Source organism: Ascaphus truei, chromosome 4 (assembly GCF_040206685.1).
Source record: "Ascaphus truei isolate aAscTru1 chromosome 4, aAscTru1.hap1, whole genome shotgun sequence".
NCBI classification, from domain to species: Eukaryota; Metazoa; Chordata; class Amphibia; order Anura; family Ascaphidae; genus Ascaphus; species Ascaphus truei.
The window spans coordinates 114854766-114879904 of record NC_134486.1 but is presented as its reverse complement, the minus strand read 5'-3'; the positions used below and the strand labels follow the sequence as shown (position 1 = coordinate 114879904).

Below are 25139 nucleotides of genomic sequence, written 5' to 3'. Positions count from 1 at the left end.
AAGAGGAGTGGGTGCGCTCGCACTCTGTAAACAGAGCAGGTGTGCGCGCACCAGCGGGGGGCGGATCGGAGGCAGCAGCCGCTGCTGTACTGGTATGTAGAGAGGAGGGTCCGCGCCGCAAGGGACGCGATACCCGAATCCTCACAGTACCCCCCCTTGAGGATTGAACTCTGGATGACCCATAAATTGCTTGTCTGGGTACCTGGCGTGGAACCATCTGAGCAAGCCGGGAGCGTGAATCTGGTTACCGGAGACCCAAGAACGTTCTTCAGGACCGAAACCCTTCCAGTGTACAAGGAACTGCACCTTTCCTCTGGAGATTCTTGAGTCAATGATAGAGCGGATTTCGAATTCCTCTTGACCATGCACCAACACAGGGGGAGGAGGAGGAACAACATCAGGATACCTGAACTCTGTTTGACAGGTTTCAGAAGAGAGACATGGAATACCGATGGTATCTTCATAGAGGGAGGTAAGTCCAGGCGGTACGCCACAGGATTAACCTGTTCCAGGATCTTGAATGGTCCTAAAAATCTCGGGGCCAATTTTAAGGTAGGTGTCTTTAATCTGATGTTCCTTGATGAGAGCCATACCTTGTCTCCTGTCTTAAACCTGGGCGCCTCTAGACGAAATCGATCTGCCTGGGTCTTTTGTCTCCGAACGGATTCCTGGAGATTTCTCCGAATCTTATTCCATGACTCTTGAAGAGCATTGATTCTGGCATCAGCAGCAGGAACTCCAGAGATATTAGAAGAAATAGGAAGAGAATTAGGGTAGTAGCCATAATTGACGAAGAAGAGTGACTCTTGGGTGGATTCGTTCCTAAGAGAGTTATGTGCAAACTCAGCCCATGATAAGAGATCAGCCCACTTATCCTGTGTATTAGAAACAAAACATCTTAGATATTGTTCTAATGATTGATTTACCCTTTCAGTCTGTCCATTAGTTTGCGGGTGGTACCCGGAAGAAAAAAGAAGCGAGATATTGAGTCTTTGAGGAAAAGCTCGCCAAAACTTTGATACAAATTGGGATCCACGGTCAGATACAATTGAAACAGGAACCCCATGTATACGAAAGACTTCTTTGATGTAGATATCAGCTAGAGTTGCAGATTTAGGGAGGCCCTTGAGGGGTATGAAATGGGCCTGTTGGAGAACCTATCCACAATGACCAAGATGGTATTCATGCCATTGGAAATGGGCAGCTCCACAATAAAATCCATTGATAAATGGGACCAGGGACGTTCTGGAATGGGAAGCGGGCGTAGCAGAACAGAAGGCTTTTTTCGAACGGACTTACTACGAGCACAGATGGAACAAGATGAAACAAATTCCTTAATGTCGTTCAACATCTCTGGCCACCAGAAAGTATGTCTGATTAAATCGGTGGTTCTTCTGATCCCAGGGTGACCGGCCGACCTGGAAGCATGACCCCACTCAAGAATCTTTTGATGGAATTTGGTTGCCGCATATAGGCAGCGCTCAAGTACCTCTAGGCCTTCCAGAACCCGAGTTTGAGAGTCCAGAATTTTTTACAAAATATCAAAGGAATTTGATGCAATGATACATTTTGAAGGAAGAATAGTCTCTGCAACTCATCGGATCGGTCTTCGGAAATGAATTGACGAGACAAAGCATCGGCCTTCAAATTCTTTGTACCAGGAATGTAAGAGATTACATAATTAAATCTTGAGAAAAAGAGAGCCCAGCGAGCTTGACGGGAACCAAGGTGTCGAGCACCTTCAATATACAATACATTTTTGTGGTCAGTAAGAATAAGAATCAGTTTCTCGGTATCTTCAAGAAGGTGTCTCCACTCTTGGAGTGCAAGTTTCATAGCCAAAAGTTCTCTATTACCAACATAGGTGATCTCCACGGGGGAAAATTTCTTGGAAAAGTAGCCGCATGGATGCAGGTGATCTTGAGGAGAACGTCTTTGGGAGAGCACTGCCCCGGCTCCAATATCCGAAGCATCGACCTCCAACGTGAAGGGAAGGGAGGGGTCGGGGTGATGCAAGATGGGAGCGGTGGTGAAGGCCTTCTTTAAAGACTCGAAAGCAAGACAAGCCTCCGGAGACCAGGAGGAAGGATCAGCATCTTTCTTGGTCAGAGCGATAATAGGAGCAACCAGTGTGGAGAATTTATGGATGAACTTACGATAATAATTGGCAAAGCCAAGGAATCGCTGGATGGCTGTAAGCGACGTGGGCTGGGGCCAATCTAATACCGCCTTTAGTTTCTCAGGATCCATGGAAAATCCCTTCTTGGAGATTATATAACCCAGGAAGGAAGTAGAATTTTGATGAATCATACACTTCTCCATCTTGGCATACAGATGATTCTGACGAAGACGAGAGAGTACTACTGTAGCTTGGTATGCTGGATATGTTCAGGCAAGGATTTAGAACAAAATGAGTATATCATCAAGGTATACGATGACAAATAAATTGGGAACATCACGAAAAATCTCATTAACAAACTCTTGAAAGACCGCAGGAGCGTTACAGAGTCCAAATGGCATTACTAGGTACTCATAATGGTCGTCGCGGGTGTTAAAGGCCGTTTTCCATTCGTCTCCTTCCCTTATGCGTATCAGGTTGTAGGCACCCCGGAGATCGAGTTTGGAGAAAATGGAGGCACCTTGTAGACGGTCAAACAATTCTGATATGAGTGGTAAAGGGTAACGGTTCTTCTGTGTTATCTTATTCAAGCCTCTATAATCTATGCAGGGGCGAAGAGATCCGTCCTTCTTTTTTACAAAGATGAACCCTGCCCCAGCAGGAGAGGTGGAGTTCTTAATAAAGCCCTTTTTTAAGTTCTCCTGAATATACTCGGACATGGCTCGGGACTCTGGAAGGGACAAGGGGTAAGACTTGCCTTTAGGCAGAACGGCACCAGGGATCAGATCAATGGGGCAATCGAAGGGACGATGTGGAGGAAGAATCTCTGAACGGACTTTGTCGAAAACATCAAGAAACTCATGGTAGACTTCAGGAAGGAAACCTTTGGAAGGATCCGCAGTCTCTAAACCGGCAAGAAAAAGTGAAGTGGGAACACAAGGAATGGCACATGGGGTAGACCAACGTATGGGTTGTTTATCAGTCCAGTCAATCACAGGATTGTGCAGTTGTAACCAGGGGAGGCCCATGATTACCTGTACAGATGGTGAATGAATGACGCCCAACGAGATTTGTTCCTTGTGTCCATCCTTGGTGCAAAGGGTGAAGATCAAGGTCTCCAGGGTGATAAAGGCAGGCTGGAGTGGACGACCGTCTATCGCTTCGAGTCCCATGGGAGTGGACTTCCTAAGCAGTGGAATTCGGTGTTTTATAGCAAAATTCTGATCCACAAAGTTTCCTCCAGACCCAGAGTCGATGAAGGCAAGTGCAGAAGTATGACAGTCTGTACCCTCCATTATGATAGGCGGAAGGATCCTTTTTGGCATATTTTCCTTGGAAGGAGGACAAGAAGATATGGTACCCAAAGAAATTCCATCATACCTTATAGACCGCTGGTGTTCTCCCGGACGCGTAGGACAGCGGTACGCCAAATGACCAGGTAGGCCACAATAAAGACATAGCCCCTCGCTTCTCCGGCGCTGCTTTTCTGTAAAGGACAACTGGTGAGTACCCAGTGGCATGGGGTCTGGTGCTTCAGGAACTGGGACAAAAGAAGGAGAGAGAGTAGGAGAGGTATAGGTACCGGCGTACGTGTAGTCTGGTGTTCACTTCGTCTCTCTTGGAGGCGTTGATCCACCGGTATACATGTAGAGATTAGATCTTCCAGGGCAGTGGGTCTTATACGTGCAGCCAATTGATCTTTCAAGGAGTCAGAGAGGCCCTGCCAGAAGGCTGCAGTTAAAGCCTCGTTGTTCCAACCGGTTTCCGTGGCAATAGTCCGAAATTCAAGAGCGTACTTCGCGATGGTCCGGTGGCCCTGGGTGATGTGGAAAAGAGAAGAGGCCGCAGTAGCGTCGCAGCCAGGAGTGTCAAAAACCTGCTGAAACCTTTTTTTTTTTTTTTTAAAAAAGAAAGTTCTGCGTGAGTTCAGGCATTAACTCCCAGATAGGAGATGCCCAGGCCAATGTGTCTCCGGTTAGCAATGCAATGATATAAGCCACTTTAGATCTATCGGTAGGGAAGCCAGAAGGGGTTAATTCAAAGTGGATATCACATTGGATTAGAAAGCCTCGGCATCCTAGGGGTTTACCCACATAACGATTGGGTGTCGGAAGACGTGGTTCCTGAGGTATGTTTCCCACTAGAGTAGAAGCAGTTGTGGTTAAGCCCACCTCAGGGGGGTCGATGTTTGTTGGGCTGAGCATACTGTAGCTCTTGCGTGAGCCCACAAACAAGACCTGACACTGGCACTGAGGTGGGAAGGATTATGCCACACACCCACAGTAACGGGTGTGGGCCCAGAAAGTGGTTTGTAGCGTTGCTGGGTTTGGGTATGTAGAAAGGGTTAATCCAATACTTGCTGGGGTCCGTGGGTTGGAGAGGTACACGTAGTTGAAGTCCGTAAGCCTGTGGTCTGGGGTTGGAGAGGTACTCGTAGTCGTTATCCGTAAGCCAGGGATCAAGAGCCAGAGAGAATACAGTAGCGACATCTTTTATTCGAGTAAATGCCGGCGGCATGCCGGGATCTACCCCAGCTGCCGCCAGTCAGAAACGCGCGCCGCCGCGTTTCCCCCACGCACCCCCCCTCCACATCGCGCGCAATTACCCCCCCAAAGACACCCCGAACCCGGCTTCTACTCTGCCCCTCTGCTTCCCCGCACCCCCGCTTACCTAGATTTGAACTCCAGGGGTGTCGGAGAAGCCTGGGGAAGCCGGGGAAGACGGGGAAGCCGGGCGCGCTTGTGACCGTGACGTCACAGTGCGCCGCCACGCGCCGCGGCTACCCGCTTCCCAGCCTCATTCAGCCAGCGGCATTTGCTCGAATAAGAGCTGCCGCTGCTGTACAAATGCAAGGCCAGGTCGGTACACGAGAGGTTAACTGCAGAGAACAAGACAAGACTGGGCTGGACAAGACAGGCACACGCAAAGGCTACATAAAGTTATGCTCAGCAATGAGACTGAGCACTGAGCAGGTTCTTATACAGGAAGTGACCAATGAGGCAGGAGGCGGAGCGGAGGCACGGCCCCAGCAGAGGCAGGGATAGGCTGCAGGAAGACAAGGGCTCATAGCAATCTTGACACGCAGTTGGGGCTCGTTGTGCGACATCACGCGTGCACCCCGCGTGCAGCGGAGGCGCGGCGTGGCCGAGGGGGTGGAGCTAAAGTCTGTGACCTGGTAGAAGAGGAGCGGGTGCGAACGCGCTCTGTAAACAGAGCGGGGGTGCGCGCACCAGCGGGGGTTGGATCGGAGGCAGCAGCCGCTGCAGTACTGGTATGTAGAGAGGAGGGACCGCGCCGCAAGGGACGCGATACCCGAATCCTCACAGTAATCCCCTGGTTCCCGTAATTAAATAAAAAACAATACCCAAAATGGAGACGATTGCAGCAGGGCGCAAAATAGGAACAAAAACTGTATTCTAAGCTATCCTACTAAGAATAATTACAGAAATGAAATGCTTCCAAACTGCCTACAGAAGGTGGCTTTTACATTCTGCATTTTGCGTGCGAATTTTTCATCATGGTTGACCTCTTTTTAAGTTAAAATGTTAAGATCTACGTTGTTTATTTTTTCTCTCAACAGAATTGTACTCACTTCAGAAGATTAGCCAGAAATAGACGAGACATGCCTGCTGCTCATACCGTGACTTACGGCCCAATTAAACTCCAGGTGTCAGGAGATGGAGCAGCTGATACAAGTATGTTATTTGCCTATTTCAAAAAACAGTAAATACCAGAGGTTTATGTGAAAAGTGTTCAAAATTCACAGTAGGTGAATTGCGTATGAACGATGCACAGCAGCACAAAAAACGAAGGATCATCCACGGGTAACTCCCATTAAAAAAATCTGATTTATTGAGCTCACATAGACAGCTAGCACAGATAAAACACATGTACGCGTTTCGCGCCCCCTAAAGCGCTGGGGTGCGAAACACGTACGTGTGTTTTGTCTGTGCCAGCTGTCTGTGAGCTCAATAAATCTGATTTTTTTAATGCGAGTTACCCGTGGATGATCCTCCGCTTTTTGTGTTGCTGTGCTGTGCATCGTTCATACATAATTTGCCTGGAGTCTACTTCTCAACGATCTGCATGCCCTACGGTTTTCCTACTGTTTGAGAGGGCATCTAAAATAAGGTAACAGGCAGCCTTTATGATTGTTACCTTCCCTCATACACCAATCCTATACAGATGCTGAAGGGAGTTCTGTTATATTGTGCCATATGTTGTGGTAGGTACCACTAGGTGCACATTCCTCCCGGGCATAGTATTATAACTACTGATTTGGAGATATGATTTACTGAAGGCAATTCCGGACACTTTATGTTTCTAAATTTGGAAGTTATTCCTGTAGATTATATTATGACTAAGCACCATACCCTGTTGACTGCAAAATTCACAGTAGTAAACAAACAATGTTGAAGGCGACTCTCTTAGTTGGTGATAGTGATAGTCGAGTCCTGTTAGTTGGTGATAGTCGAGTCCTGTTAGTTGGTGAAAGTCGAGTCCTGTTAGTTGGTAAAAGTTGAGTCCTGTTAGTTGGTGATATTCAAGTCCTGTTAGTTAGTGATAGTCGAGTCCTGTTAGTTGGTGATAGTCGAGTCCTGTTAGTTGGTGAAAGTCGAGTCCTGTTAGTTGGTGAATGTCGAGTCCTGTTAGTTGGTGATAGTCGAGTCCTGCCGTTTCCATCCTTTGATCGTCCCTGTCCTTATAATTCAGCCTCAGGGCTCTTTCTGTTTCTTTCATTTATATCCTGGCTTCTTACTATTAAATTAATAGTTACAGCTGTTTGGCCCTTTCCTTATTCTTTCTCCATGTTTTTATATATTTGTTATAATTACAGTCTCCTCTCTGCTGCAACTGTCCCAATCCGCTGGCAAATACCATAGGACACCTTGCTGGTGATGCCTCCGCAGGTTCCGAGAGCAGTAACCCAGCTCTTGCAAAGTGTTTTATTTTAGAAGTCCTGCTTTTTGTAAGGTGTCTGTTTAACTCCCTTACAATATGTGTGTAGAGGGAGAAAGGGGGTGGCCCGGGATTAAAGGGGTTACACCCCATTTGGCCACCCCCTGACCTCACCAGGGAGACAAGGGGTTAACTGGGCTGAGACCCAGCACTGTGATTTAACTCTTGTTATGACCTGTAAATGTGTATTCCCCTGTTCCCCGTTTTATTGTAACATCTAGTTAATTAGTGTCTGCATCACACACACACTGGGATCCATCCGGGAGCACAAGGGTTAATAGTTGTATAGTGATTATAGCCCTTTGTGTAATTTTCCCGCCTTTTCAGGCACCATTTTGCAGGCTCCCATAGGCCGCCATTGGAACTCCTTGTCTTTCAATGGCGAATCTTGCTGTTGAGTCTGGTTCCTGAGAAGACCAGCAGATGGCGTCCGAGAGGGAGAGCGGCGGTTTCCCATTGAAAGTCAATGGGCTCATTGACTTCAATGGAGAAATCCTCGAGAGAGCTTTCCAGGAACGAGTTGGCTGCCGTCCAAACCGCTTAACCGCAAAGCGGATACAATTTCAATAGGAGAGCTTTGATCACTTACAAGTCAAGTTCAACGACAAGTGGCGTGGGAATAAACAGTTCTACGGCCCCTAGAAATAAAATTCCTTCTGTCCCTAGTTCCTAGACCTCCCCCCACTCGACCACAACCGGGTCCCCGTATCCTAGACCCCCGATAAGGGTCGAACCGAGAAGAGCGGGCCGCGCCATAGGTTCCAATGGCGGCGGCAGAAACAGCTCAGGAAAACGGCTAAGTGTCAAATGCTGAAATTTGGTAATCCATAGCTCCGGTTCCGGAGGGCCCAGAGGATCAGGGTTTGGGGTATCTGTAGCCACTGCTCCGGCATAGCTGCAGAACCATCCTTGACCCTCTTGGACCAACCCGACGGAGTATGGACCCCCTTGAAAGTTCGGGATATCTCCCATAGACTTCAATGGCGGCCAAACCCCATTGACCGGCTACGGCGGAAAAACCCCATTGACTTCAACGGCGGCATCGCCCCGTTGAAAGTCTATGGCGGGGATTCCCATAGCCGCCAATGGCGGCGGTTTGCCATTGAAAGTCTATAGCGGCGGAACCCGTTGTTTTCAATGGGGATTTAGTGAAAAAACGTGATTTAATTTACAGCGGAGTTTTGTGTATTAAAATGTGAAACGGTTTTAAGGGTATTTGTGTATCTCCGGTTCCCCAGGTCGTAGCAAGTCGCAAATTGGACCATAGGGTGTCCCAGTTCCGGCATTGAGAACTGGGAAGTGTGGACCTGCTGGACCCAAAGGAACCGGATATTTTAATATGTTCATGTTTTATCCAACATACTGTATTTCAAGGTATGGGTAAAACCCAGAGGAAATTCCTTTGCATACCAGGGTAGCATATGGCCAGAAAGGCGACCCAATGTCTAGGACTTGAGTATGTTTCAAAGGATTTTGTCACCTCCACTGTTTGCATGAGGGTGGAGACTACTCAAACCAGAGCAGTCTTCAAGTGTTCCATTTCACACCTCACAACAAAGGATTTCCTGCCAGATATTCCGTTTGGTAGACTGGCTGGCATTCCTGATATAGAGGAGGGGTTATAGAAATAAGACCCCAGAGCTCTACTGCGCATGTACCAACTAGCAGGGGGGCATGAGTCAAATTGTGTTCCCACGTTAACGACTGGCTAGAGGTAATTGAAAACCAATCCACGGTACTCAATGTTAAGGATAGGGCACAAAAGGTTTATAAACTGTTGTTCCCCTATACCCTTTGTCTTCAATTTATCATCTGAATGCTACCTGATTGCGAGAGAATTGCAATACTTCATACTTCTCATTCCCCAACCCCAAAGTAAGTGTACTTCTTGTTTGTTACTGTATTATTCGTGTGTTCACCTATCCAAAGGAATAAATATACTTTATTATATCTAAGACTCGTCCCAGTTCGACCCAGTGATTTGTGTTAACCCTTTAATACCTGTGGCAGGCTATCGTCACAATGTGTTCCAATCATAGCTAAACAGAAGTGGGCTGGTGGTCAAAGTAGTAAAGTAGCAATTCTGTCGGAAAATGTATATTTTTTAAACAGGATTGGAAATGGGGGTTCTTCTGGACCATGTTATGGTTAGCTCCAAGGGCTCCTCGGTTTCTGAGGTACTCACTTGTGAAGTCAACGGCGTCACTTCCTAGTTTCTCCAGCGGATTTAAATGGCCATTAAATAAGTAACCGCAATGGATAACGTTGTGTCTTCCTATTGGCTCGCGGGTCCCATCAATGAGAACTTCACCGCTGAGTATCTCCTGAACCGGGCGGTCATCGAGCTGAAATTAACGTGATTCCGCTTCAGAGGTTTAAACCCTGTTAAAAATGAAAAAAATAAATAAAAGAGCAGCTGGGATTGCTGCTTTAAAACTTAATTTTTCAAGATGCATAAAGACACTTCTTAAAGAAAAAGAATATTGCCAATATACTCATGGTGGTCCCTTTTTAGAGATACAGAATATAAAAAAAATTATAATATTATAATAAGAGAAAAAAATCTACAGAAAAAAAATCAGGTTTCTTTCTTTATAAGAATGGCACTAGAACGTTTTTAATAAGAGTTCAGTGTTTCTAGTTTTACAATGGGAAGATTTTTTGCTGCAGATAAACATGATTGACCATGATTTATAATGCACCCTGAGTAGTTTATAAACTGTATGTAGCCATGGCTGGTCCAGGTTATACTTTCTGTCTCCTGTCACGTAAGTCCTAGTAGCTACAGGCAGTGGCAGGCTATCCTGTGGGGTTTACCCCCCCCCCCGCCCCCTCATGCTGCCTCTCTGAGTGACAGGGGTGGAGGTAAACTGGGTCTGTGTACAGCCAATCATTGTGCAGACCTTGTGCTCTCCCCCTCTGTGCCTTAGGGAGGAAGTGTTCTAAATTATAGTCAGTTGAGGTCTCCCACTCATGGGGTAGATACATGCAGTTCTAGTCTCTCCCTCCTGGGGCTGACTGCAGCCCAAGATCTGAACAGAGGACAAGGCTTCAAGACTGTAAGAAGGCCGGTACCATCCAGAGGTCTGGACCTATTCTGAAACCCTATGCATAAGCTGTAATAACAATTGCAGTGGCACTACAAATAAAGGATCCTGTTTTATATACCTCTGCCTAAGTTACAGTATATTGGGTAGAGGTATGCTTGAAGACTGTCATGGTGGGTACTGTTTCCAGTACACCTGGAGTCTGCTACGACTGGAGGCGCTGACACCATGAGAAGAGCCTGAAGGATCACCAAAAGCCTGTCCTGCTTCCCCTTACCATCGCGGACACTCCTCTCTCCTGAACCCTCACAGGTAACAATCACCATGACACCTGTAGCTTTAGCAAGATCTCCCAGAGGGGGGAAGCAGCACTACAATTGGAGGCGCTGCTGAGATGCAGAACAAGGCAGGCTTTCAAGACATTGCAGCAGTGCAGCACAGGAGAGACAGGGGCCGGACCCCTGATGCTTCACCAGGGACCCTGGGCATCCATTTCAAGTTAAGAAAGGAGGGAACCTCTCTCTGAAGCTACACCAGGGCAGGGGTTGCCTAGACTCTTACCAACGATAAAGACTATGTTGCGGGTACCCTGAGGGAATTGTTCCAGGGAACATGGATACCCTTCATAACGAGAAAAAGAGACTGTTGGGGCGTACCCTGTGGGAAAATGTCCGGAGAGCGTGTACCCTACTTTTAATCCAGATCAGTGGTTGGGGTGTACCCTGTATGAAATTGTCCAGGGAGCGTGGATACCCTTCTAGCTGCTTTAAAAGAAATTGTGCTTGTTAGGGCGTACCCTGTGGGAAATTGTCCAGGGAGCATGTACCCTTCATCTACCCCAGAACAGTGGTTGGGGCGCACCCTGACGGGAAATCCAGGAGCGTGTACCCTTCTAGCTGTATAAATAGTACTGTGCTGGGGTGTACCCTCTGGGAACTTCCAGGGAGCGTGTCACCCTCACCATCTTTATTGCAAAAATTCAGTGTAATGAACGGGCCCCTGAGGCGTCGCCAGGGATCCCGTGTACCTTTTGCCCTCATGGGCTGTGCTATTGTGCTCAAAATGGAGTCCAGAAAAACGGGACCGCATGGGCTTGCAGCAAGTTGCAAGCTATTTTCTGCCAACTCAGTTGCAAGCTATTCGGCGCCAAGCCAACGCCCCGCCCATCGCTGTGACTGGCTCAACCGGAGCCAGGTCACACCCTGTGCTTCTATACCCCTGCCCTATATTCCACCTAGGGGAGGGGGCAACACCCTATATTCAATTGGAGACCGTCTCTGCTCTGGGAGGAGCTAACCAGTGCCTGCCTAATTCAGTTCCATGAATCTGAGCAAGTGATCAGAGCTACACAATCTCTGTCTACACTACTGTACCTCATCTAAAGAAAGAAAAATGTCTACTCTAGAGCTTGCCAATTACTACTTACCAGGTGGCTACTTGGTGGTCATGGTGAACAGCCAGTGTCACCTGCTGTGTGTATGCCCGAACTGCCTGCTTCCTGGGGGCGACGCCAGCCCCACTGCGCGGTGCCAGCACTGCGGGGCCTTATTCATGCGGCTTGCCAGCCCTGGGCCTACTGACTCTTTCCAACCCATCGATCGGGCCTCCACACCAACCGGTGCGGACCCTACTGTGGACAACATCGCGGGCCCCGTCGGCCCTGACCATCACGCGCGGATGCAAATATGGTCCAGTGCCAGATGTATCTTCTCCTGCCTATGACCGAGCCCTTACGCTCTCTGGTTTGGCTGGCCATGCCCTGTACAATGCAGAGCCATCCGTGGGCTCTGCCTCCTGTGACCAGAGTCCCCAGTTTACCGATGCCAGAGACGGTATTCCCTGTGCTACCCCTGACGGTTCCAGGACCGGAACCTGTACCCGATGCCTGGGAGGGTGAGTTGACGGCCCCGGAGGCTGTTGGGTGCGCTTCCCCTGGCAGCACTGGAGCGGGCAAGCTCTGTGCCATTAGCCGCCAGGGAATGCAGGGTGCCCCAACACCGCGGCCCGGAGGAGGTGTCGTTACCCTCCTCAGAAAACGAGACAAGCTATACGAGACCTGCGAAGGAAAGATCATCACCTACCTGCAGTCGGAGGTGAAGTCCCAATCCAGAAGTGTCCATCCAAAAGACCGTGGTGCATTCAGAGCCCCGGAGGAGCCCCACACCCGAGAAAGACGCCGGAGCAGTGAAGAACCCGCCTGCGGAGGATCCTGCGGAGGATCCTTAAGATGGGTGAGGCTCCAACGTCTTACTTTCACCAGGATCCTGCTGCTGCCTACCCGGACGAGGAGCCAGGCAGGGCCTTGTTCGGTGCGCAGAGGTGTGATGCACTTCTGGCGCCACCGGACGTGACGTCCTCCTCGCCGCCGGGCTTTGTGCCAGCCTGGGGCTCTCGCGAGATCGTCCATCTCTGCTGATGTCACCAAGATGGCACCTATACTAGATGCGGAACCTCGGCCAGAACTGGTGGTGAGTGTGGGACTGTGCTGTGCTGCCACTCACACCCAGTTGACCCCACCTCAGAGGAAGGGGCTGTCGGATCCCTGATGCCACCCCAATACCACCCCCCTGGGGCCGTGGTAAACCCGCAACCTATGAACTGGCCATGGACATTGTTAGGCTCTGCTCCCCGGCCTTACCCACCCATGCCCTTCACATACAATGAATGATCACCAAAAGCCTGTCCTGTTTCCCTTTACCATCACGGATGCTCATCTCCCCTGAAACCTCACAGGTAACAAGCACCATGACACATGTAGCTTTAGCAAGATCTCCCAAGAGAAGGGGGGGGGGGAAGCAGCGCTACATGTATTTAACTTTTATGACTAGGAATATGTCTGTTTCCTTCTTTAAACTGCAAATGTGTATATGTCGTGCCCGTAGAAGGGACAGATGGTCCTGAAACTCATATATCTGCAGTTAGCATGTGTGCTTTATCTTCTTTTTTTTCAATTTGAGTGCTGGCTCCTCCCTAAAAAAAACCTGTTGTTACAGTTGAGTTATTGGTGGGGAAAAAAAAACAGATATTAAATGTTGTTACAGGAAAGAGATGAGCCATTTGAAGGAATGCTGACATGGCAAAAGAGATCAGCCACTCATGAGGTTCTGCCTGTATTTGTTAGTCCAGAAAAAGATATACATTCCACGGTTTTATTTTTATTATCCTCCTTTTGGTTGACACTTGATGTGACTGGCCATTGATCATAATGCTTTTACTGATAGTTCTGTGTGTTCTTCTTTCAGCTCGAGGAAAACTCCTGCCAGTAGAGACGATAATCCTCGCTGGGGTTCTGACACTCGTGTTGCTGATCACAGGTGTCTTTGGCAAACTCTTGTTCTGTTCAAGGAGAACATACCCGACAATGCAAGCCCAGTTAACTCTTGCCAATATCCACCACTCGGAAGTGGCATCATGATGAAATGATGTTGAGCCATTGTACTGTTAACACCATAATAGGGGTTGAAATACAAATGATAAGGGAGAAGGTATGGGAATAGTGTACAGATGCAGCGGCCGTTATCCGAACATTTCATGGAGCCGTTTTTGTGAACTCTGCTGTATTTCACGCGGCATTCACTCGTTATTCTTCCATGAACGCTGCCGTGAATGCCGCCAATCACCCCCGTAATCTTCTATAGTTAGAGGATTTGTGTATGGCTAAGGAGCCTCAGAAAGGACTTCTTTCCCATGTACAGTATACAGTATGAACTCGTAACGTTAATCTTCAAATTAATTAGATTTTTAGATTTTAAGACAACAACACCTGATAAAAACACTAGTAAACACGCGTCTTAACGCGGGAAAGTTTGAAGAAATCATGCGGCACGACCTGGGTATGCCCAGGAATACAAATCGTGAAATGTTCGGATAACGGCCGCTGCCTCTGTATGACGAAATGTGGAAAATGCAAGAGAATAACTGATGCCCTCTAGTGTATATTTTTTCTGGAATGTTTTTTGGTGGATTGACACATTTTTTATTGTTTTACATTTACTTAATGTATTTGTCTAGTCTTTATAATGTGTAACAATTCAGAAGTTATAAGCTGCTTAAAAAAAATGTTTTAACAAGTTTTTCAACCGAAAAATTCAATGTTGAAAAGAACTCAACCGTAAACTAAATGGAATCGTTAATCAATCGGGCTGTAGATTACTGGACATTATTTACTGATGGATGATGATGTGATGCAGATACAGTGTACATCATAAAAATACAACATGGAATTTATTACAACCGGTCAAAAATAATTGTCTTATAAAAGTACAACTAAAACCAAAAAAAAAAAATCAACTGAATTGTTATAACAAGTCTGGTTTCTGCTTTGCTGAAGCTCTACTGGGTTTTGAACACAAAGCTATAGTAGCTATACAGAAGTGCATATTTTTTTTATCTTATGTTTCCCTTTATCGGAAACCATTGAACTCTTCATAGAAATAATAGCTTGCACTGTACTTTGGAAACCTCACAGGTCTCTTCTTCATGGGTCATAGTAGGACAGTTGTTTTGCAACCCTATTCTTAAGAACCACAGATGTCAGATTTTAGGGATGACCATTGAAGTACCTAACATGAGAATGCTCTTATGTGACATATAAATATAATATTGAATGGGTATCCCCAAAACATAGCATGGCTGAGGTTCACCCAGAAAGAGGTTATGAAACCTACAACAAACATGAGCTTTGAAAGAAAATGCTCAAAAAAAATCACAATAAAGAACTTCAGTTTTCTATTTCAGTTTTTGTACTAGTTTATTTTGTGTTCAATCATTTGTATAGTACAATTAATGACCCAAATAGTTTTTTTTTTTTTTTTTTTTTAATGATAATGGTATTTTGTTCTTAGGTTTTAGGTGACATATATTTATCATTACAGCCTATGCTATCATATTGCAGTTGATTTTCCTTCCTTAATGTTTCATCCTTTCCACAAATTACCCCTCTAAAGATATTTGACATTGATATTAACCAAGGATTCTAGATTCAAGCATTCTAATTCCAGAAAGAAATGCAGTTATAATGCTTCTTGCCGTGTTTATTTAAAAAATAAACATAAGAAAACAAAATATGTTTTCTGATTGTTAATCACTTAAATGCTGTTCTGAAATAATATAATATTGATTATAATAATTTGTAACATTGGTGATGCCATGCTTTTGTCATTTATTATGTAATATCACATTAACGCTTTTGCTGCCAGACAGGCCTGTAATGCATTGAGGCGCGATGCATTACACGCCTGTCTGGCAGCATAATGGTTAAATTAGCATATTTTTGTTAAAGGGGCAGTTCCACTTACCAAATAAAAACATGTTGTACATAACTTTACAAAGTCATTGGTCTTCTTGAACAAATATAACCATGTTCAAATCAGGCTGTTTGGGGGTTTCTTTGGAAATTAAAGGCACAACTGCATCTACTCTTAGAAGAAAATCCATTTCTAACCTATTGAAAGGACATCCCTTAGCCTTTCTTCGGACTCCTCCTAATTTTCAGTGGGCCTTTCTATGTGTGAGAAGGTCCCTCTAAAAGTCCCTGCTGCTGGCTAAATTAGAGCAATGTATTTGACAGATTCAGGTGAAGTTTTAATTCCAGTCTGCAGATGTCACTGTTTTCTCTTGGAAGGAGAAACAGTGAGGAGGAGACAAGCAGGGGATTCTACATACTGGGAGATGAAACAACAACCATTAAGAATGCCTGACACAGAGGCAGTCCCTAAAGCTAAGGCCTCGTTCAGGGTGTCAGCTGCAGGACTCGGAGGGAGGGCGGGAGGCAGGCAGTGCGGGAGTTTGCTGGGCGATCTGTGTTTATCCCCCAGCAGACTTTTCAGCGTTGGGGAGGGGGCGGGGAGGGGGCGGGGTTACACACGGCAGGGTAAGTTTCCAAGTTGCAGTCATGAAATCATTCTGAAGAATGATTTCATTGGCTGCCTTGGTCCCTGTGACGCTGCTGCAGCTCCAAAAAACGAAATTTTCGTTTATTGAAACTGTAGTCAGCTTCAACTCCTGGCTTCGGAGACAGGGCGGTTGCTACCCTGAAAACCAGTATTCAAATTGAATACTTTGTTTCTCACGGCAGCACGCACGGCAGCACGCCCTCCCTCCGAAGCCAGCACCCTGAACGAGGCCTAAAACTGTGAGCAAAAAGAAAGGTCTCATCTCCCTCTCCCATGTCCCCTTTATCTAGAAACACTTTTTTTTCTCTGTGGGTCACAACACTCAAGCTTTAAGTCAGTTGGAAAAGGGTTAATACAATTTAAAGATTTATTTCATGAAACATTCAAACATTTTTCATTTGACAAGCACTTTCTTTATAAACCCCTCCAACTTTGGCTGCTATCTTAACAAATGTTAAACTCAGCCTCAAAGGGCCTTTCTAGCTGTGAAGCAGAATGCTTTATTTCTCTTTGTACAAAAGGTTCAATTTCCGCTTTATAACATGTATTAATGGAGGCAGATCAAACTGACAAACACAGGCATAAAGTTTACTTGAGAGAGTCACCTTGGAGTTCAGCAAGAAGAGGAGTATTCAGCGAAGGTCTTTAAATGCTGAACATTGTTTGTTTATCTGTATTACTGTCAATGAAATGGGATATAGCATGTTACATAGATGTACGGTATGTATTTATATCTTTGTTTGTATAGAGCCATCTATGTACACAGCACTTGCAAGTCTTATAGTCAACAAAGTAATATGAGACATAATGGGAATAAGAACTCAAAACATTAAAGTAAACAGGAGTACCTTCCCAGAAGAGCTTACATTTTTTAAGTATGGAACTTGACCCACCAATGGTATTCCAATCAGAGCTAGAGTTGGGCAATATACAGATACAATAGTAATATTGAGATAATAAAAAAGCTGATAGGTTGATTCTTATGTTTCTTAATGTAGCCTAGTGCCCCTGGCTATAGCCTTCCACGGCCTCAAAACTATAAGTCCTGATGGGAACAGGCAGTGGTGGAGTTAAACTTCTACGCACGGCCTAGCCTGCAGTTGCAGCCTGGATGGGTACTACAGTATGTTACCATATCCAAGGGCAGGCCTAAACCGGCATTTGGAGTGTCATACCTGGGGAGGGGGGGTGGGGGAGGGGAAGAGGGGGGGGGTGGGGGAGGGGAAGAGGGGGGGGAAGAGGGGGGGGAAGAGGGGGGGGAAGAGGGGGGGGAAGAGGGGGGGGAAGAGGGGGGGGAAGAGGGGGGGGAAGAGGGGGGGGAAGAGGGGGAAGAGGGCGGGGAAGGAGGGGGGAAGGGGGGGAGAGGGATAGGAGGGAAGGGGGGGAGAGGGATAGGAGGGAAGGGGGGGAGAGAGATAGGAGGGAAGGGGTGGAGAGAGATAGGAGGGAAGGGGGGGGGGAGAGATAGGAGGGAAGGGGGGGGATAGAGATAGGAGGGAAGGGGGGGGATAGAGATAGGAGGGAAGGGGGAGAGAGATAGGAGGGAAGGGGGGAGAGAGATAGGAGGGAAAGGGGGAGAGAGATAGGAGGGAAAGGGGGAGAGAGAGATAGGAGGGAAAGGGGGAGAGAGAGATAGGAGGGAAAGGGGGAGAGAGAGATAGGAGGGAAAGGGGGAGAGAGAGATAGGAGGAAAGGGGGGAGAGAGATAGGAGGAAAGGGGGAGAGAGATAGGAGGGAAAGGGGGAGAGAGATAGGAGGAAAGGGGGGAGAGAGATAGGAAGGATGGGGAGAGAGAGAATGGAAGGACACACAGACAGACACAGACAGACACAGACAGACACAGACAGACAGACAGACAGACAGACACACACACACACAGACACACAGAGATACACACACACACACACAGACAGAGACACACAAATTGACAGACACACACAGATATACATACACACACAGATACAAACACACGGAGAGACAGACACACACACACACACACACACAGAGATACACACACACACACACACATATATACACACACACAGAGATACACACACACACACAGATCTCCTTCTGCACGTGCAGCTCACACAGAGATACACACACACACACACACACACACAGAGATACACACACACACACACACAGATCCAGAGATGCACACACAGATCTCCTTCTGCACCTGCAGCTCACACAGAGATTTGACAGGGGGGAGAGGGGGCTGCTGTGCAGACATACCCCTGTCTGTGGGATCTCCACTGAACTCTCTGCACCTCATGGAGGGGGCGGCCATTATTTCTCTGCACAGAGGGCAGTGGGGCTGTGATAACTATGCTGTTATGCTAAGACCCGGCATCTGCAGCATATCTCTCTGCACGAGGGGGAGGAGGGGGGCCGTGATCGCAGACATTTTTGCTGCACACAGAAAACCCGGCAGGCATCTCCAGCAGCGCCCCCTGGCTGTTTTTTTTTTTCCCCCCCAGTACATCGATTGTAACACGCAGAGCTATTTTAGCCACGTGAAAAAGGGAAAAAACCTGCGTCTTGCAATCGAGGAAATACGGTATTTAACGAAAAATGTTGCACTAACATTGGTACAATATGGCATGGACACTTAAAAATGAAAGGTGGCTCGATGCCTCTGATCTCTCCGGTCGCTGCACGCCGTCCCGTCACTTCCGGCGGTCGTCCGCGTCACTTCCGGATACGGGTGGACTTGCTTTCGGGAGCCGTGGGTGCAGAACGGTCACAGGAGCTTGCGTAGCCTACTAGAACTTGACTCTATGCGTTTCGCTTTAAAAAAGCTTCCTCAAAGCGCATGCGCGACGGCGGGAAGAATGGAAGCTTGAATACCGAGCTCCACTGCCACCGGCACAAATAAATAAATAATCTGCAGCAGCGACGTGACCGCGCTATTTTCAAACACAGCGCTTTCCCCCTGAACTACCGGAGATCGCTTCGGGCCGTACATCCCGGCAAAAAAATCAGCCGGTGTCCACTTATTTTCGCAAGAGGGTAGTGGCCCCCCCTGACAAACCTGCGAGCCCAAAGCGGCCAACCAACATGGACTCTGATGCGGACCCCCTAACGGAGGAAGCGGGGGACGATGAGACGGTCAGACGCAAGGACCTCAGAGAATTCTGTGCGCAGATGAAACAATTCTTCCGTACTGAGTTGTGGGCACTAAGGAAGGATTTAGATGCCCTCGGGGAACGCACTGCCTCCTTGGAAACTAAGACGGACAATACAATGGATGCCCTAACACTCACGCAAAACGAGGTGGCTAGCCTGCAGGATAAAGTCAGAGCCCTGGAGGAGAAAGCGGAAGACACGGAAAACCGTGATAGGCGCAGTAATATCCGCGTGAGGGGGGTCACAGAAGATGTCACCGACCCAGAAGAATTCGTCTCAAAATGGCTGGAGCACATGTTCCCAGATAAAGCAGACAGAGAACTGCTAATAGACAGATGCCATAGAGCTCTCAGAGGGAGACCACAGAAAGGAGACCCCCCCAGGGATATAGTGATCCGCCTGCATCACTACCGCACAAAAGAGGAAATTTGCAGGATCGCTAGGGACTCTAAAACTCTGGAATTCGATAATATTACCTTTCAGGTATACCAGGACTTAGCCCCAGCCACCCTGACGCGGAGACGGACCTTCGCTCCAGTCACAAAAGCTCTACGGGATCACAACATTCGTTACCGGTGGCTATTCCCCTGTGCCATACTGGTACTGCGAAATGGGGTGGCCCACACGTTGCGGAGACCAGAAGATGGCGCGGGGTTCCTCGTTAAAGTGGGGGTCAAGGCGATACCCTCAAGTCCCCCACAAAGAGCTCCACGCTCCACAGACGTCCCTGAACACACCGGTAGCCGCGCTGGAGCTATGGGATCCTCCCCAGCAGCGTCAGGCTCCAGCAGAGACCCTCCTTAAAGCACCTAGCTTACTCTGTACCCAGACTCAGCATCCACCGAGCTGGAGCACAATGACCTCGCCATACTTCCCAGCACCCCCCGAGCCAACGACTCACCTCCTTCAGTCAGGACAGTGAAGACTCCCGGAGCAGACCCGCCTGCGACTTTTGCGGAGCGGCCATCTTCCTCTGCTCCTTCCCTCCTGAGAATGGCGGGAACTCCGCTGGGGCTCGCGCCTTTATAGGGTGGCGACGCCAATGACGTCACAACATCGCAAGATTTCGGCAATCATGGGCCAGGAAGCAGTCGGGCCATTAAGTGACGTCAGCACAGCAGTCAGGCCCCCACCATGGTCGGCCAGGGCAGTGCCGGTCCGAACGAGTGCAAGTCGCTGAGGAGTTCCCCGGCGCTGCCGCTGGTCCAGTATGGGTCGGAGAGAGGGGGAGGCCCTCCTGATGCGGACGGGCCCCTCATACACGAAACACTGTCCTACACCACCAATGAATTAAACTTTTACAGACCTCGGGACACGGCGGGGGGGAGAGGGGGAGGGAGCGTAGAGTGAGAGGAGGGTGAATGGAGAGAGAGAGAGGGAGTAGAGTAGGGAGAGGGAGGGAAGAGAGAGGGGGGGAATAGGGAGAAAGAGGGGGGAGTGGGGAGATGGATGGGGGTTAAGTGGGGAGAGAGAGGGGGGGGAGTGGAGAGAGAGAGGGGGGGGAATGGGCAGAGAGGGGGGGAGCTGGGAGAGAGAGGGGAGGAGGAGTGGGGAGTACGAGATGTAGACAGACATGGCTGGCTTGATATGAGCAATACCCATTAAGATCACAACAGGGTACTGTCACAGGTTTACTGGGGCGAACGGGTATGTCCAGTACTATTAAAGTTAATATTACTAATATTGCTGTTATAGTTATTAGTAGGGTAGATATTGTTAATGTTAGGGTTACAGCATTAAAGAGCGGTGAAAAAGAATCAGATAATAGAAGTTAAATTTAGCGGCGTAAGCTGTAGAATAGAATATGTTATGTCTGCAGATTAGATTAATTTATAGCGCTGTGCCGGTGGGGGCTTCCACTGGCGCCGTGCATGCGTATTACGGTACAGTTCCCAACATTCTGGAGCTGTACTCAAGTCCCAGGGAGGTCAGTCCCTGCTTAGGGGATCCGACCCCAAGTTCCAAGGGAGCTAACTGACCTACCCTCTGGGCGCAAGAGCCGAACTTGGGGGCTCCCGAGGCGAGCTCTTGTTGTATTTGATTTTTCACATTGTATTTTTACCCTTTTATGTTTTAACTTGGTTATTTTATTTTGCTCCTCATGTGACTTTCCCTGTTTTGTATACCTACCCTCTCCCCCCCACCCCCCTTCCATCCCCTCCCACCAGCTAGGAGACGGGAGACTATCCCCAGACGAGGTAAGAGCTCCACTAGAGGCAACAAAGAACTAGATGCTCAACTACAAACCCCTAGACACACCAGGATGGGTGAGTACATACATAACACAGCGAGGCACTTATCAGGACATATAATATGGCGTTGACACTACTCTCGCACAATGTTAAAGGCTTTAATAGCCCAATCAAAAGACGGATCGCTTTGTCTGACTATAGGAGAAAAAAAGCAGACATATTGTTATTACAGGAAACCCACTTTAGCAGTACGAACACACCCAAATTCCTGGATAGGGGTTTCTCCCAATTTTACACGTCCTCAGCCCCTGTGAAGAAACGAGGAGTAGCCATTCTTTTCAATAATAACACACCTTTTGTGACCCAAACAGTTAAAAAAGACAAGGATGGTAGATTCCTCATATTAGTAGGAACAATACACGAACAGGGTATTACATTGGCCACCATCTACGCCCCATGCACTCAGGATGCAACGTTCTTCAGTAAATTCTTCCAAACCCTACAGTCAATAGCACAGGGATGTGTTATACTTGCGGGAGACTTCAATATGACTTTGCACCCGGGACTAGACAGGTCAGGAGGAGGGGATTCAGCTAATAAGAGAACACGGGCATCTCTGCTCCAAGGTTGCAAGAGCAACCACCTGGCGGATATATGGCGAGAGATGCATCCAACTGACAGGGATTACACGTTCTTCTCCCACCCACATCACACATACAGCAGAATCGATTACTTCCTCGTTTCGTGTCGAATGGTTCCGATGGTCTCCCATACGGCGATCCATGATATTTCATGGTCGGACCACGCACCAATTGAGCTAAGGTGCAAGGATATCCGGCTCAGCCGGCCGGGGGCGAACTGGAAACTCAATGAGGCAGTCCTTAAGATACCCGAAACCTGTGCGATCATTGGGAAGGAAATAGAGCAGTTTTTTCATATAAACACAGGCTCTGTGGAATCTCACTTGGTACTGTGGGAGGCTCACAAAGCTACACTGCGCGGTATAATAATTAGCATTATTGCTAAGCGGAAAAGAGAGCTGGAATCCAAAATCACTGCTCTACAAACCAAATTACACACCCTGACCTCTAAACATAAAAGTAACCCAGATATACAATCACTACAGGCAATCAAAGACACCAAGATCGAATTGAATATGTTGCTAACCTCCAAGGCCGATAATTCACTGAGTTGGTCTAAGAGGAAGTTTTATGAGAAGGCTAATCGACCGGATACGATGCTGGCCCGAGCTTTAAAAAAACAGGTAATCTAGGTTTAATATCCAAGCTATACGCTTAAAATCTGACATTTGTACGGCCAACCCACAGAAGATTGTAGAAGAATTTGGAGAATTCTATAGTTCCCTATATGACGGAGAAAAAGTGGCACACAACCATAAAACGAGCACAGCTTTAAGAGATTTCTTAGCTAACTCGAAACTGGGGAGATTGACAGAGCGCGACCGACAGGCGCTGGGTGCTGACTTCCCCTTAGAAGAGGTGTCCCAGGCCATTACAGAATTGAAACCATCAAAAGCACTTGGCCCAGATGGTTTCTCGGGGCTTTACTATAAGAAATTTGTCAAATCTCTGGCCCCAAGGTTGCTCCACATGTTCAATGCAATATTGGCAGGAGCTCCCATCCCGGGGACATGCTGCGAGCGTCTATATCTCTAATACATAAACCTGGCAAGGATCCGCTGGACTGCAAAAGTTACAGGCCGATCTCCCTAATTAACACAGATATTAAGCTATATGCCAAACTGCTGGCCAACAGATTGTGTCTAATCCTTCCCAGACTTATACACCCAGATCAAGTTGGGTTTATCACAGGGAGACAAGCAGTGGACAACACCCGACGAATCATCGATCTGGTAGAATTGGCTAACAAAAACAATACCCAAAGCATGTTATTAAGTCTGGACGCTGAAAAAGCTTTTGATAGGATAGGCTGGCCATACCTACAAGAAACTCTCGCAGCATTTGGCTTTGGGGATCAGATGAGTAGGGCGATCATGTCGCTATACTCAAACCCTACAGCTAGGGTGATACACCAGGGCTTCCCCTCACTCTCATTCCAAATTAAAAGTGGCACTCGACAAGGGTGCCCGCTATCCCACCTCCTATTTGCCTTGTGTATCGAACCACTAGCTGCAAGAATACGAGCTAACCCGGATATTGCAGGGTTAAACGCATACTCACAATCGCACAAAACGGCCCTGTACGCAGACGATATCCTCTTAATCATAACAAAACCCCTCACCACATTACCCAATCTATTTGATCTCCTGAGCAGATTTTCAAAGATATCTGGTTTCAAAATTAACCAATCTAAATCGGAAGCACTTAACATCAACCTCCCCAGTCACATGGAAAAGCTGTTGAGGTTGAATTTTCAATTCAACTGGCAGCAGAAATACATAAAGTACTTAGGAATCCACATCACCAGAGAGGCCAACCTCATCTATAATGCAAATTATCCCAACCTAATTCGCACCCTTAAACAAGATCTATACAAATGTTCCTCCAAGAGGATATCGTGGATCGGTAGGATACATAGTGTCAAGATGAACCTACTACCTCGTATCCTATACCTATACCTCTTCCAGACACTCCCTGTGCCACTTAAAATAAAAGATATACTCTCGCTCCAAACGGAAATCTATAAATTTATCTGGGGTAGGAAAAAAACGAAAGTCAATCGCTCCAATATGAAAAGACCTGTTGTTGCTTGTGGTTTAGCAGTACCCTGTCTATTAACGTATTACAAAGCGGCCCAATTAAGCCAAATTATTCAATGGCACTCTAACCCCCAATTGAAAAGGTGGGTAGAGCTGGAGAATGCTGCATGCTCCCCATTGGAACTTTGCAGCCTGATTTGGTTACCAAAAACGGTGATTAACCGCAGAGAGATACCGCTCACCTCAATGGCCAACTCTTTATCGATCTGGAAGGCGACTAAAATTAAGAATTCCCTGACATCAAGGCACTCGTTGATGTCCCCCATTTGGAATAATCCAGTGTTCGCACCCGGCATGGCAGGGACCAGTAACCCGATTTGGAAACAAAAAGGCTATAAGCGAATGAGAGACCTGGAGGGATACAACCAGAAAATTAAAACATTCGATGATATCAGATTAGAAAAAGAAATACCTCACTCTGAATTCTTTAAATACCTCCAAGTCAGAGTATTTTATAACAAATTCGCCCCATACCCCCCTTTGACAAAATTCGAAAAGCTCTGTCTGGCTGATACAGACACCAAGGGACTTATATCGACGGTGTACGGGGAGGTGGCCGGTTCTGCAGACCTAGGGCAACAGATCCCCTCATACAGAACCAGATGGGAAACAGACCTGGGGGAAACCCTGGAGGAAGAGGAATGGGGCGCCATCTATATAGCCTCCGCAAAAAGCTCCATATGCACCACTCTAAAAGAGAACGCATATAAGGTCCTCATGAGGTGGTACCTCACCCCACTAAAATTATCTAAATACATACCGGGATCCTCCCCACTGTGCCCCAAACAGTGCGGCGGATCAGCAGATTTGTTACACATGCTGTGGTCTTGCCCAAAAATATCCCCTATATGGGAAGAAATCGGAAATTGGATTCAGAGGGTTTTTGACCTCACTATTCCCCCTGACCCGTGGCTGTTCCTTTTGAACAGACCGCTACCGGGCCTTTCAAAAGCAAGTTCCAAGCTAATTGCACATTTTGCACTCGCAACGAGATGCGAGATCGCAGCATTGTGGAAACGCCCCGATATTCCAAACATCCCAAAGATTCGGAACCGC

The 25139-nt window shown here is 47.5% G+C and overlaps 1 protein-coding gene across 1 annotated transcript in view; it reads left to right on the top strand.

Annotated features, from left to right (window-relative positions):
- The window catches only part of LOC142492287 (uromodulin-like), a 63185-nt gene extending 48278 nt beyond the window's left edge, over positions 1-14907 (top strand). The window contains exons 8-9 of the mRNA XM_075594958.1: positions 5700-5814; positions 13368-14907. Coding sequence (XP_075451073.1) covers positions 5700-5814; positions 13368-13540 — 288 coding nt within the window. The 3' untranslated portion in view covers positions 13541-14907. The remainder of the gene's footprint in view (positions 1-5699; positions 5815-13367) is intronic.
- The last annotated feature ends 10232 nt before the right edge of the window (positions 14908-25139 follow it).